Source organism: Phoxinus phoxinus (assembly GCF_949152265.1).
Source record: "Phoxinus phoxinus genome assembly, chromosome: 2".
NCBI lineage: Eukaryota > Metazoa > Chordata > Actinopteri > Cypriniformes > Leuciscidae > Phoxinus > Phoxinus phoxinus.
Window position 1 is genome coordinate 34,144,830 of NC_136877.1, and position 12,925 is coordinate 34,157,754.

At 38.5% G+C, this 12,925-nt stretch overlaps 1 protein-coding gene across 4 annotated transcripts in view; it reads left to right on the forward strand.

The window, feature by feature from the left end:
• itga11a (integrin, alpha 11a) overlaps nt 1-12,925 on the forward strand; it is a 95,885-nt gene that overhangs the window by 41,571 nt on the left and 41,389 nt on the right. For 3 of the 4 annotated variants that reach the window (XM_079599953.1, XM_079599955.1, XM_079599952.1), the window contains one exon: nt 6,547-6,658. In XM_079599953.1, the coding sequence (XP_079456079.1) occupies nt 6,639-6,658 (20 nt within the window). In that variant the 5' untranslated portion in view covers nt 6,547-6,638. Of the gene's footprint in view, nt 1-3,919; nt 3,987-6,546; nt 6,659-12,925 lie in introns of all 4 variants that reach the window. The other variant, XM_079599954.1, reaches the window with a different exon arrangement.

Genomic DNA, 12,925 nt, shown 5'->3' on the forward strand with positions numbered 1-12,925 from the left:
AGGTACAAAGCTGTCACTGGGACAGTACCCTAATATACAAAAGCTAAAATGTACACTTAAAGAACTAATATGTAAACTTAAAGTATAAATATGTACTTTTAAAGCACTGATATGTTCTTTAAAAGATAAAGTACAAAGATGTACAAAGTAAGATGTACAAATATGTACCTTTTCGCTTTAGTAGTACCCCCATTGACCTTTGTACCTTTTTTTCCTGAGCGATCAGGTAAATGTGACAACAGAAGGGCTGTTGCACACAACCAGGCAGTAACGACTCCGTTTTATGAACCTTCAGTACCAAAAAATACTGAACTGAAGACGGACGTAGCTGAAAGAAACAATAATTTGCAATAAGTGAATCAGAAGTTGATTCAGTAACCACAATGATTGATTCAGTGAAGGATTCGTCAGACTACGGTAATTCAAACTAGTGAAATGTTTAAATGATTCACTAAAAGAATCGGCTCGCATGACTTGATCATGAACGGGACTATACGCGCTATCTGTTTTGGCATGCAGCTCTCGTCCACAATTTTTATCACTACATTCCATTCAGACTGCAAACTTGCATTCACAACTAATTCAAATAGGACTTGTTTTGCTTTGATGCTGGAGATATCCACGATAGAAACGATATGTGAAAATGTCGGTTGAATAGATGTTGTGTGGTAAATGTTTGTTTCCTGGCTGATTTATGGTGTAAAGAAACAGCTGTATTCTATTTATCTTTGTAGTTTGTAAGAGCTTTGATGTTAGTAGCAGCTGATTCAGGCTGCGATTAAAGATAAAATATTGTGATCTTAAATGCCTCTGGAGTACTATTTAGGTAATAATAATGAAGGAATTTTGTGTGTGGGTGAGGAACTCCAGAGCTAGTGAGTAATGCCTGACTGTGGTGTGTATCCGTCTGCTGATGCCACGTGCCTCACAGAGAGTTTACTTTGGCCACAAACTCAGGCGAAGGCCACCAGGCTCATCCCCTGCTAGCCATCTCTCAGCAGCCCTTCAATGAGCTTTCCAGACCACAGAGCTCACAGTTGGAAAGTCAGCATGAAATAAGCAATATCTGGTCATTTTAATCTTGATCTGTGAGTGTAACAGAATGTATATCAGTCCCTGTGGTGCAGCACATACAGTAAGAGCATAAAATCCATGAGATCTTAAGTAGAATAGCATTTCAAAGCAATGGTTTGAAAGATGCATTTCCGGCATGTGGAGTTTATTAAAAGTCAATCTGCTGGCCCATAATCCTCGCCAGTGGGCATCAGTGAGGCTCATTAGCATCAGGGTAGTTCCTCACGTAAATATTTGTGAAGGAGGGAAGGGATGACGGAGGGGTGAGCAGATGTTTAGAAGGGGGTGTTTGTCACATGTGGGCTTGTACACAGCTGCATGTCTAACTAAAGTTTAGTAGTATCAGTATTGGTGATGTGGGTTTTGATTAGATTTTGGTGGTTGGTCTGCAGTAGATATGCCATAGATAAGCCAACAACACCAATTTAAACGTTTCTTTAGAAATGTTTTGATTTTGATCACGATCTGATCGAGATTTCAGTGTCTGGGCATGTGGCATTGATTGATTTTTAGAGGACTACTGTAATATATTCCAGTTGCAGGTTGTAGCTGGCATTTTGTCTTATCTAATTATCTGGTGACAAGCATGTAGCATAATAAAATTAATTTCATCAGAAGATCAATAGGATTTAACATCCGTGTTTTTGGAAGATGAAGTGGTGTGTACTTGCACAATGAATCAACATTTTTCATTACAAGGTCTTAGGTTTTCAGTGAAGATGCAGTCTTCATGTGAAATATTTGTATTTAAAAGACATGAAGAGAAATGGGAGAATGAGACTAGAACATGACGTAGGGCAGATTCGAACCTGCATCTCTGTGTACAGCTCTTTATGCATCCCCGATCACTATGGGTCTGTCAAGGTCTGACAGATTGTTAGTCTTCAGGATCCATGGACCTTCTCATAGACTGGAGCTTCTCTGTCAGTATGACTGTGGTGTGGCTCATGTAGCTTGGTTGTGGTCCAAAACAGCGCAGGCCTGGCCTGGACACACAGCGCAACCCTTGCAGCCACTGTATTGAGGTTTATTTATCTGGGCAAAGAAATCCATACACAGGAAACCCACTCTATAGGACCTGCTGATATTACAGAGAATATTAAAGTGTCTGCCACGTTAGTGCTTTTAAATGGAAACTAGAACCTTTCTGCTCCCCTCTCTTTCTCATTCTTTTTTCCCTTCGATTTTTTTCTTTCTTTTTTCAAGGGTAAAGCTGTTCTCAGATGGTGTCTGGGACAATTTGGTTTCAGTAACAGACTGGATGCCTTAGATGTGTATTTAAACCACTTTGGAAAAAGTGATCAATGACTGTGGGAGAGAATTTAGGGGGGAAAAGGTAAAAGCAAAGTTGAATTATCACAGGTGTTATTAGGTTTTTCTTCTTCACTGGTCAGCCAATGAATCTATATTTAGATTCATGCACGTGTAAGGTTCTCATTTTTGTAGCTATTCATAAATGAAGTCTTCCAAGAGTTAGGGGGAAAAAGATCAAAAGGTTTTGGACGTCTGGACTGTGTTGCAGTATGTTCCCATATAAGTGAATTATATGGTTTCAGTAATTATATGAGTTTATATAGGTAATTATATGAGTTTGTTAGATCCAGTTTATTTAATGCTAGATCCCTCTAAATTTAAAAAAAGTCAAAAAGATTTTATTCGAAAGAAATTAATACTTTTATTCAGCAAGAACGCATTAAAGTGATCAAAAGTGACAGTGATACATTTTACTAGAACTTTCTTCAAATAAATGCTGTTCTTTTGAACTTTCTATTCATCAAAAATCCTGCAAAAATGCATCACAAAACTATTAGGCAGTGTGACACTGTAGGGTCATGTGACACTGAAGACTGTAATGATGCTGAAAATACAGTTTTGACCACAGGAATTAATTACATTTTAAAACATATTAAAGTGAAAAACACTTCTTTTAAATTGTAATAATATTTTTGAATATTACTGTTTTCTGTAGTTTTAATCGAATAAATAAATCAAATAAATTCAGCCATATGAGCTCAGGAAAAAAAACTTTCGGGCCCCAAACTTTTTAGATGTGTATATTTATAGCAAGACAATTTATATATTATACATTTTATTATATTTGATAAAATGCATTAGACTTCTGAAATTCGGTTAAGGGCAGGACACTATGATATCCGTTTGTCAAATACACATTTTAACTTAACTTTAAGTTAACTTAGAAGAAAGAAGGGCATGGAACAGGGGATCTGATGAGAATAAGTCTGTGTGTGAACCAGGGGTCAATTTGAGCTTCTATAAGCCTTCATTGCAGTTCACAGTGGGACATACAGTACTCAGAATAAAACGTCATTGACTGGCAGCATCACTCTCAACTGTTTATCACTTTCTGTGAAAGGCAGTGACCAAAAATGAGGCTAGGAAAGACATGTGGTCCACATTATTCCCTGTGCATTCTTGTGCCTGAACAGATTAATGTGCAAAAATTATTTTACATCATCCCTGTACACTACAGTAGCCTGTCATCATTCATGCTTTTGTCTACAGAAAGAGAACGTGGGAAATGGAGAGAGAGAGAGAGAGATGCTAAAAGCACTTCACTTCTCCTCCTCTCCCCTCCACTAAGAGGAAGATCTCTTCATCTCATCCATCAATCCTCTGCAAGATATAATATGCTGAATGGAAACTGCATCCCTGCATGAAGCAGACATTGTACTTATCAGCATTGTCATCCATAAACTATTTCATTTTCTCTGGTGACAGATGGAAAATAAATAGTTTTTTTCTATTTTGAAAGACCTTTTCTTTAGTCTTTTAATTTAATCCAGAGGAGATGGATGTTTTCCCTCTGTTTTTTCCATTGGTATAGAGGCCAAACTGGAGGCAAGGAGACCTGGAGCCACCAGAGAGAATCAGGCCTTTCATCAGATCCCGTTGTATGTTTTCTGAATCCTTGCCTCTTTTTTTTTTTTGTCAAACTGATTCATTCTCTGAACTCTGAACGACAGCATATGGATGTCATAACCTTGCACACGTGGAAAGGCAAGGTTATGGCATCCATATGCTGTCGTTCAGAGTTCAGAGCGGAGATTAACGGTGTAATTCAATGTAATTCTCAGGTAAATTAACCATTGTGTTTACACTTGGATCAAAGCTTTTTATATTTCTCAGTTCAGCACCTGCTTTAGATTTAGTTTATGCTTACGGGTATTTATCTTTATTCACAGGGTTTATAATATGAAAAGGCTATCTTTGAGACCTGCATCAAAAAATATTCGCTAAAATCGTTAACGACATGATTATTTCATTTATTTGACATCATTTGCTCTGTTTACAAATACTAAAAGGTTTTGTTTACTTAGGAATAGTTCACCCAAAAAATACAATTCTGTCATTCATTACTCACCCTCATATCGTTACAAACTCGCAAGACTTTCGTTAATCTTCGGCACACAAATGAAGATCTTTTTTATGTAATTTGAGAGATTTATGTCCCTCTATTGACAGCTACGCAAAAGAGATCGTAAAACTAATCCATATGAATTCAGTCCAAATTTTCTGAAGAGACTTGATTACTTTATATGATGAACAGATTGAATGTAGGCTTTTATTCACAAATAAACATTGATCAGTGAACATAAACAGAACAGAAGCTCAACCGAACCTGCTTGACGCTTGAGATCAAACCTCTTGCGGAAGCTCAAACGTGCTGCATAACACATGAGAATGAACCTCATTGGTTCTCGCATCGTCAAGCAAACATGCTTGAGCTTCTGTTGGTTTACCGCAACTGATGTGTGAGTTGATGATTGTTTATGTGAATAAAAGCCTAAATTCAATCTGTTCATCGTATAAAGCGATAGTGTCTCTTCAGAAAATGTTGGACTATACCGCTCAATTCATATGGATTAGTTTTGCGATCTCCTTATGAACTTTTTGAAGCGTCACAGGTTCTGTTGCGTAGCTGTCAATGGAGGGACAGAAATCGATGTCTTATGGGTTTGGAACAACACAAGGGTGAGTAATTAATAACAGAATTTAAAAAATTTGGGTGAACTATCCCTTTAACTGAAAATTCTGTCATCATTTACTCATCATTCCAAATCAATGACTTTCTCTCTGGATCACAAAAGAAGATATTTTGAAGAATGTTTTATTTTATTTATATATTTTTTTTCTTCTTCTCTTTTGATCCAGAAAAGAAAGTCATTCAGGTTTGGAAGGACACGAGGGTGAGTAAATGATGGTAGAATTTTCAGTTTTTGGGAGGACTATCCCTTTAATAAAAAAAATAAAAAAATATCTGTAGCCTAAACAGTCATCTTTTGCTTCAGGTTAAGCCACAATTATGGTGCTGAAAGGAAGCAACTTAAAAGACAAAATAGTCTTTTGATTTTCACTGAAATTGGCCCTGCCTGTAAGAGCTCTGTGAGTCATAGATGTAACTTCATTACTTATGCATTTTTTTCCCCTTTTTTTCCCCTTTTTTTTTTGATGGACAGACAGTCAAATGGCAATTTGGTGATTGACAGCTTTATTGTTTAGTCTCATCCATAATGAGGTTGAATAGTCCTGTCTCTTCCACACCAGAGTCTGTTGACAGAGTAGGAGAGTGTCAGGTCAAGCGGTGAAAGTCATGCAGGCTTTCTCCATGATCTTGAGCATTAGCTGATTATGAAGGGCTTTCAGCATTGGACCTCCATGAAGGTGTTTGTTAATCCATTGACCAGGATCTTGTAGCCTTTAAGGGGCCCGTCAGAACATAAGCAGAAGCCATACAGGGATGTCATGTGTAAACAGAGACACCTTTGAACTTTGATGGAGATACAGCAGTCATATAGTCTGTTTTCAGAATAGGATGAAACCTCAAAACATCAAAGTGTCTATTGATGTCGAAGTGTCGATTTTCCATTTAAGGAGGATTTCTGGACCACATCTTTAAGAAGCAATTTTTTATTATTAATTGGGTTACTCATTGCTGCTCAGTCATTTACATTTTAGGCAATACTCACTACAAAGACAAATTCTGTAAATAAGCCAAATCTGAGTACAATGTCAATGGCTTATTATGTTAAAATCTTTATCCAAATGTAATAAAAACTTAATTAAATATAAAACAATATATAAAAATTACTTACATTTTGAAATACATTTCCACACTTCTTTAAGTTTGTGCATATGTGTGCAAATCTGTCAAGTGATTTGGTTATGGCCAAATAACAAAAAACAATGTGTACTTTCCTCTCTGTTTATTGTTCGTCTGTGTGTTGTGTAGAAACAGTACAGTGTTCCTCATGACCAGAAGCGCTACTGTTTAAGATTCTTTGTGCAGGCAGAAATTCAGTTTAGCCACAATTAAATTTTGCTTCTTAGTTTTGGGTCATTGCTGGAACTCCTGGCCTCACAGAATCTATTGCCATTGCCAGTAAGTGTAGTCTTATGTTTAAGCATGATGTGGATGAAAATCATAGTTGAATTGTCTGTGTCTGTTTACAGGGTTCCATGACTGTTTCAATATTGACACCATAAATCACAGGATCATAAAGGGCCCCAGGCAGACGCAGTTTGGCTACACTGTCCAACAACACATGGCTGGGGGACAGAAGTGGTAAGAAGCACTTATTGAGTCTCTTCCTGTACCCTTTGATTTTAAAGGGATAGTTCACCCAAGAATGAAAATTCTGTCATTTACTCACCCTCAAAATACCTAATGATGTCAAAAGCACGTCGGTTGTGTGCCAAATCATAGTCTGAAAGCATATTTACATTCATCTATCAAAAAAAAAAAAAAAATCCTGTGTCCAGTTCTTGAAGTGAAGGAAGTGTAATTCAGAAAGATGTCCCAGAAAATAATGAATTTGTTTTTCATTGCAACTCCCAAACCAACAGTAGGTCTCATTGCCTCATAATTTATGATCTACAGATCTCATGATCTACAGTTTTCATCACAAGTAAATTTAGATCTCTTTTAAAAGGAAAATCCACCTATGATGCTTTTAGGGGGTTATGAGAATTGGAAGGAGTTTCACATTTGTCGTCCATCACTGTGATATCATCATCTCTCTTTGCTTTGGCAATTTGATTCAAATCTGGCATCCCAGTTTGTGTGTGTGTGTGTGTGTGTGTGTGTGTGTGTGTGTGTGTGTGTGTGTGTGTGTGTGTGTGTGTGTGTGTGTGTGTGTGTGTGTGTGTGTGTGTGTGTGTGTGTGTGTGTGTGTGTGTGTGTGTGTGTGTGTGTGTGTGTGTGTGTGTGTGTGTAAATCACCCCTTTGACTTCATATCATAGAACTGTATGAAGGACCGTTTGTTTGGTATAAGCAAGAGGATCCAGCTCATCTGCTTCTCATTGTAACAAAGATATTTTTCCCCCCATTGTACCTGAGATCATGAAAATGATATATTCTATCTCACATTCCTCAGGTAATGGCTAGATGGCTTGGTCTGTAGTTTAGATGTGAGTGTGTTGTCAGTTTAGCTGGACTGATGTGGGGTGATATCAACAAAGACTTTCTCAAGTGAGCGGCTGCCAAACAAACCCCCTTTCTGTCTCTGCCCCATTCACACGGCATCTGGAAACCATTAACAGCCCAAAGGAAATTTTCAGTGTGGCATGTGGCTTGGCTATTTAAAAAAAATCATATTTAAGTTTTGTTTGGGAGATGTGTGTTGTGAATGAGCACTTACACAAAATACAGAAAGCAGTCATAAATAAAGACTTGCACATCTAACAATATTACAGTAGCAGACTAAAATACACATGAAGACAAGATATATTGAGTGAAAGCCCAATTAACAAATGTCACTGTAGATGTGTGTGAACACCACAGTAAGTTTACACCTGTGTGCTGCAAACAGTTAATGAAATAAAAGTTAACACTGCCTTGAGATCAAAATTAAAGGGGACATATCATGAAAATCTGACTTTTTCCGTGTTTCAGGGGTATAATCGGGTCCCCGGTGCATGAACCAACCCATAAAACGTTAAAAAAAAGTGACAACCCATTAACTTTGTTTTGGTAAGCCTTTCTCTGCTAAGCATGTCAAGAAATAAGCCGATCAGATTTCGCTCCCCTTCTGGCGTAGGAAGGGGATCTTATTATAATATTACCGCCCCTTAACCTGCAGGTTTCCACACTGTAAAAAATGTGGCTGCGATTAGTTAAAATTTGTTGAGATAACTTAAATATCCAACTTAACCAAACTAAACTTAAGTTAACTAAACTTAATATTTTAAGTCAAGCTTGAACACATACTTTTTAAAGTTGAAACAATGTTGGATTTTAAGTTGTGCTAAATAATCGCAGCAATTTTTTTTACAGTGCACCCACGGTGCTGCCATTTTGTTTTCGCAAGTGATAACAGTGTAACCAGTTCTAACACAATGGCAAAAGTTCAAGAAAAGCATTCAAACTGTTCTGTCGTTGGCTGCACAGACGCACACAGAACACTATAGCCGCGTTTCCACCGAAATTACCCGGAACAATTTGTCCCAGGAACTTTTTTTGCCCCAGACCGGTTGCTTTCTGCGTTTACACCGCGGTCTAAAGTACCGGGAATATTATAAACTGCGCACGTCCGCTCCTCCCAGTCTGCGATGGACAGTAATCAGTTTTGATTGCCACATTATAATACATATGGAGGAGATTCAAACTGTGCTGAGGTTGTTTGTGATGTATTGGTTTACTAACGAGGTAATTAACAAAACGGCAGAAAAGAGACGAGCACTGACACTAAAGCGTGTTCATTAAGCTCGTAATGCTATAAAATGAGACGATGCGGACATTGACCGTGAGACGGCTGGGACGAACGCGCAGAAAATTTCCTGTTACACAAATACGCTTAATAAAGCCCAAACATCGTCGTCGGTCCAGCTGTGTTTTTATTTATTTATTAAATTCCATATTTGCAGACAGACAACTCTTACTGCATGAAGCCACGAACCGCAATAGATTTTTAAAAATGGCGGTTAAAATAGAATGCTGCGTGGAGTCATCCAAATAAAATGCGGCGTGAACACAACCAATCAGCATGTTCAGCGCACAAGTCCCACCCCCGAAAGTTCCTGAACTTTAAAAAAGTACTACCTCGCCAGCAGAGACTTTCAGAGGGGGAAATATTTACCCGGAACTTCATTTAGACCCTGGTTCCTGCGGTGTAAACACACCGAGTACCAGCCCAAAGTTCCTAGTTCCTGGGGAAAGTTCCCGCGGTGGAAACGCGGCTTATTTGACCAAAAAATGTCACAACTGTCTTAAAGAACTCAGGGAACTGTGTCAACTTGTGTAAAAGTTGAGATGAGAGGAATCAATGTAACTCCACAACAACTACATAAATGTATCTACTAACCATTTAGAAACGTCCAGGGTGCAGTCTAAAAGTTGCAACCTCTTCTTGAGTCTCTGTAAGGCTGCACTCCACTACTGGTTATTTCTGAGATTTTGGATGATTGAGATTCACGTGTTTCATTATAGCTGGAGTATCCGAAGCTCGTGTAAAGGATCGACCCTCTTCTGAACGGGTGCGGTGAGCAGCAGCTCATTTGCATTTAAAGGGACACACACAAAAACGGCGCATTTTGCTCACACCCAAAAAAGGGCAAATTTAATGCTATAATAAATGATCTGGGGGGTATTTTCACAGACACATTCTGGGGACACCATGTATTTTTCTTGTGAAAAGGGGCATAATATGTCACCTTTAATATAATATTTCTGATGCCAGCAATACCTTCTCTCATCCCCATCTGTTAATGCGATAAAGAGACAGAGCTTTAGGGAGCTCGTGTTGTGTTTATACTGGCATGACTAGGCAGTAGGAGAGGAAAAGAGTTGTGCAGGAATTGGCTGTAGATGGTAGCTAATCGTCATTATGCGGTAAGTTTACTTCAGATCGTTTGAACAGGAGAAAAGCTTTGGACTCTGAGACACTGCTTGCTATTTACTTGTGCAAGTTGTGCGTGTGTGTACTGGTGCTCTCACACAGTTTGAGTCAGGAAATGTCTTGATTAGCACAGTCAGATCCTTGGAGGAGAATGTTTAGTCCAGGAAAGTAATGGAGTCTAGCTGTGTCTCACCTCTCTCACAACCCCGAAGCCCTCTCAGCATGGACAACACACAATACACTATGACAGTTCAACTTATTTTTCATGCAGTTTTCGGTTCAGAATACCTACAGTATTAAATTCAGTGAAGTGACGCAAAGTAATTTTACGTATTGCTACTCCAGCATGATTTTTGGCCACAGTGAAGTGTCTTCACACAGCTGACATGTTTACCTGTTGTAGCTTATTCATGTTGTGTGCCCAAAATAGACTCTGACATGGTCAAAATGCATCACTGGAGAAGCACTAATTGAACATCACTGTTTTGGTCAATGGTTTAGGTTTCATATCAGTTAATAGTTACATTATAGTTCATGTAACATAATAGTTTTTATATCATATACCATATGATATAAATATGGCCAGCAGCCATATCACCCTGTAGCCAAAGACTGGTTGCCCACTGAAGCTAAGCAGGGTTGAGCCTGGTTAGTACCTGGATGGGAGACCTTCTGCGAAAACCAGGTTGCTGCTGGAAGAGGTGCTAGTGAGGTCTGTGGTCTGTGTGGGTCCTAATGCCCAAGTAAAGTGATCGGGTCAGGACACTATACTGTATATAAGAGCACCGTCCTTCGGATGAGACGTTAAACCGAGGTCCTGACTATCTGTGGTCATTAAAAATCCCAGGATGTCCTTCGAAAAAGAGTGGGGGTATAACCCTGGCATCCTGGCCAAATTTGCCCCTTGGCGTCTGTCCATCATGGCCTCCTAATCATCCCCATATACTGATTGGCTTCATCACCGTCTCCTCTCCACCAGTAAGCTGGTGTGTGGTGGGCGTTCTGGCGCAATATGGCTGCCGTCGCATCATCCAGGTGGATGCTGCACATTGGTGGTGGTTGAGGAGATTCCCCCTTTACATGTGAAGCGCTTTGAGGTCCCAGAAAAAGCGATATATGAATGTAACAAATAATAATAATTATTATTATTATATAATGTCATATCTGAAATCTAATCAAGAAGCTAAATGAGGAATGAAATGATGATAACAGCTAAAGTCTATCATCCAATTGGTCATCCTGTCTCTTTTTTTCTCTTTGAATCTGGCTATGTGGATTACTGCATATATACCTTCTATTGTTTAAAACTAGTATGTGTAAGTTTTATTTAAATATAATAAACTTCTAAAATGGTAGTATAGTAGTATTCACTATTCTTTCTCTTGGGTGCCATGAGGGTCCTATCACAGCAGCATGCAGTTGAAAAAGGTGTTATCCCAGTTTCAGAGGCACAGAAGGGGTTTTAGTGGTGTAGGAAAATGGGGAAAGGGGCTGGCAACACACACATCAGCTGTGGTTACTGAAACCATGGACTAGAAGGAAGTATGTAGAAGTTGCTGTTCTCTCATATTTTTCTCTCCGAGTCTTAATACTATGTTAACATATGCATTTTATTTCAGATCAGTTCACCAGGATTGTTTGGAACATGTTCACTATACATGTTCCAAGACAAAGGCATTGACCTGTATACTGTATTGTGGAACAATTTCAGCAGTTGCCTACCATGTTCAATAGCAGATACATACAGTAATTACAGGCTAGAAACTTTGAAATTATCATGTTAAAACTAGCCTGTGTTCCACAAATTAATGTTTAGCTTCTATTGCAATTGGAGAAACCTTATATTTCCATGCCATGTAAACCACTAAACAAGCATGTTTAATTTTATTTTAAATCAAAATTATACACTTTTTGGGTTTGGTATGTCACCAAAAGTGAAAGTATGTCTTCACTTTTATGAAAAGAAGTTCTGTCATGACAACTCTCTGAGAGATTGGCATGGTGATGGATATGGCAATGTTAATGTATTTGGTCTTGGTGAAATAGATCCGTGCTGCTGCTGCACATATAACAATCATGAAATAACCCCCGTAGCAAATACAGGTGGAGCTGGGAAAGATGGAGGGTTTCTGAAAGCGCGCTGCAGACTGCTAACAGCAAACAATGCCATGTATTTGAATGTTGAGCAGCAAGCTCATCGGCTGCCGATACCACAGCAACCAATCAGCTGCACAATGTTGATAACGATGTGATCGCTAACAAATTGAGTTAAGGACCTATCAGCCTGCACCATCTAGAGTTTCATGACAGAACTTTGAATTTGTCTAGAGCTGTTGATTCTCTTAGGGTGTGTTCACACATGGCAGGTTTTGTTAGATTAAAACAAACTCTGGTGCGATTGCTTTGTTAGTGCATTTCATTGGAGTGTTAACGCTGCCAAACCTTGGTGCACACCAAACAAGTGGACCGAGACCCCTAAAAAGATGGGTTGCAAAATATACGCCATAAAGGTTCAGACTTAAAATGACTGTGTGAATGCTAAGGGAACCAAGACTAAATGTATAATTTTATTTTTTGGTCCGGTTCAAAAGAACCAAGAGAACCGAACTACTAATGTGAACACTCATTTAACGTCTACTTTGTATTCGACTGCTTTGTCCAACTTAACCCACCAAACATTACTAGTATCACATAGAACAGTGATTCTCAACTGTTTTGACCATGAGACCCGCACTTTTCCATGGTCATTAGAGAGCGACCCAATTTAGACATTTGACGTAATTCCTAAAATAGCTTAAGATAAGGCTATTAAATACAATGGTAAATACATAATACTAACATGAACTGTTAATGAAACATATGGAAACTGCTTCTGATGAAAAGAATGAACATCATACCAGCATGCAAATCCTTCCCAGCTAACACACACATGACAAGTTAAGTAATTTATTGTTACTTTTTGGTAATTTCATGACTTAGTAATTGACAAAAACTA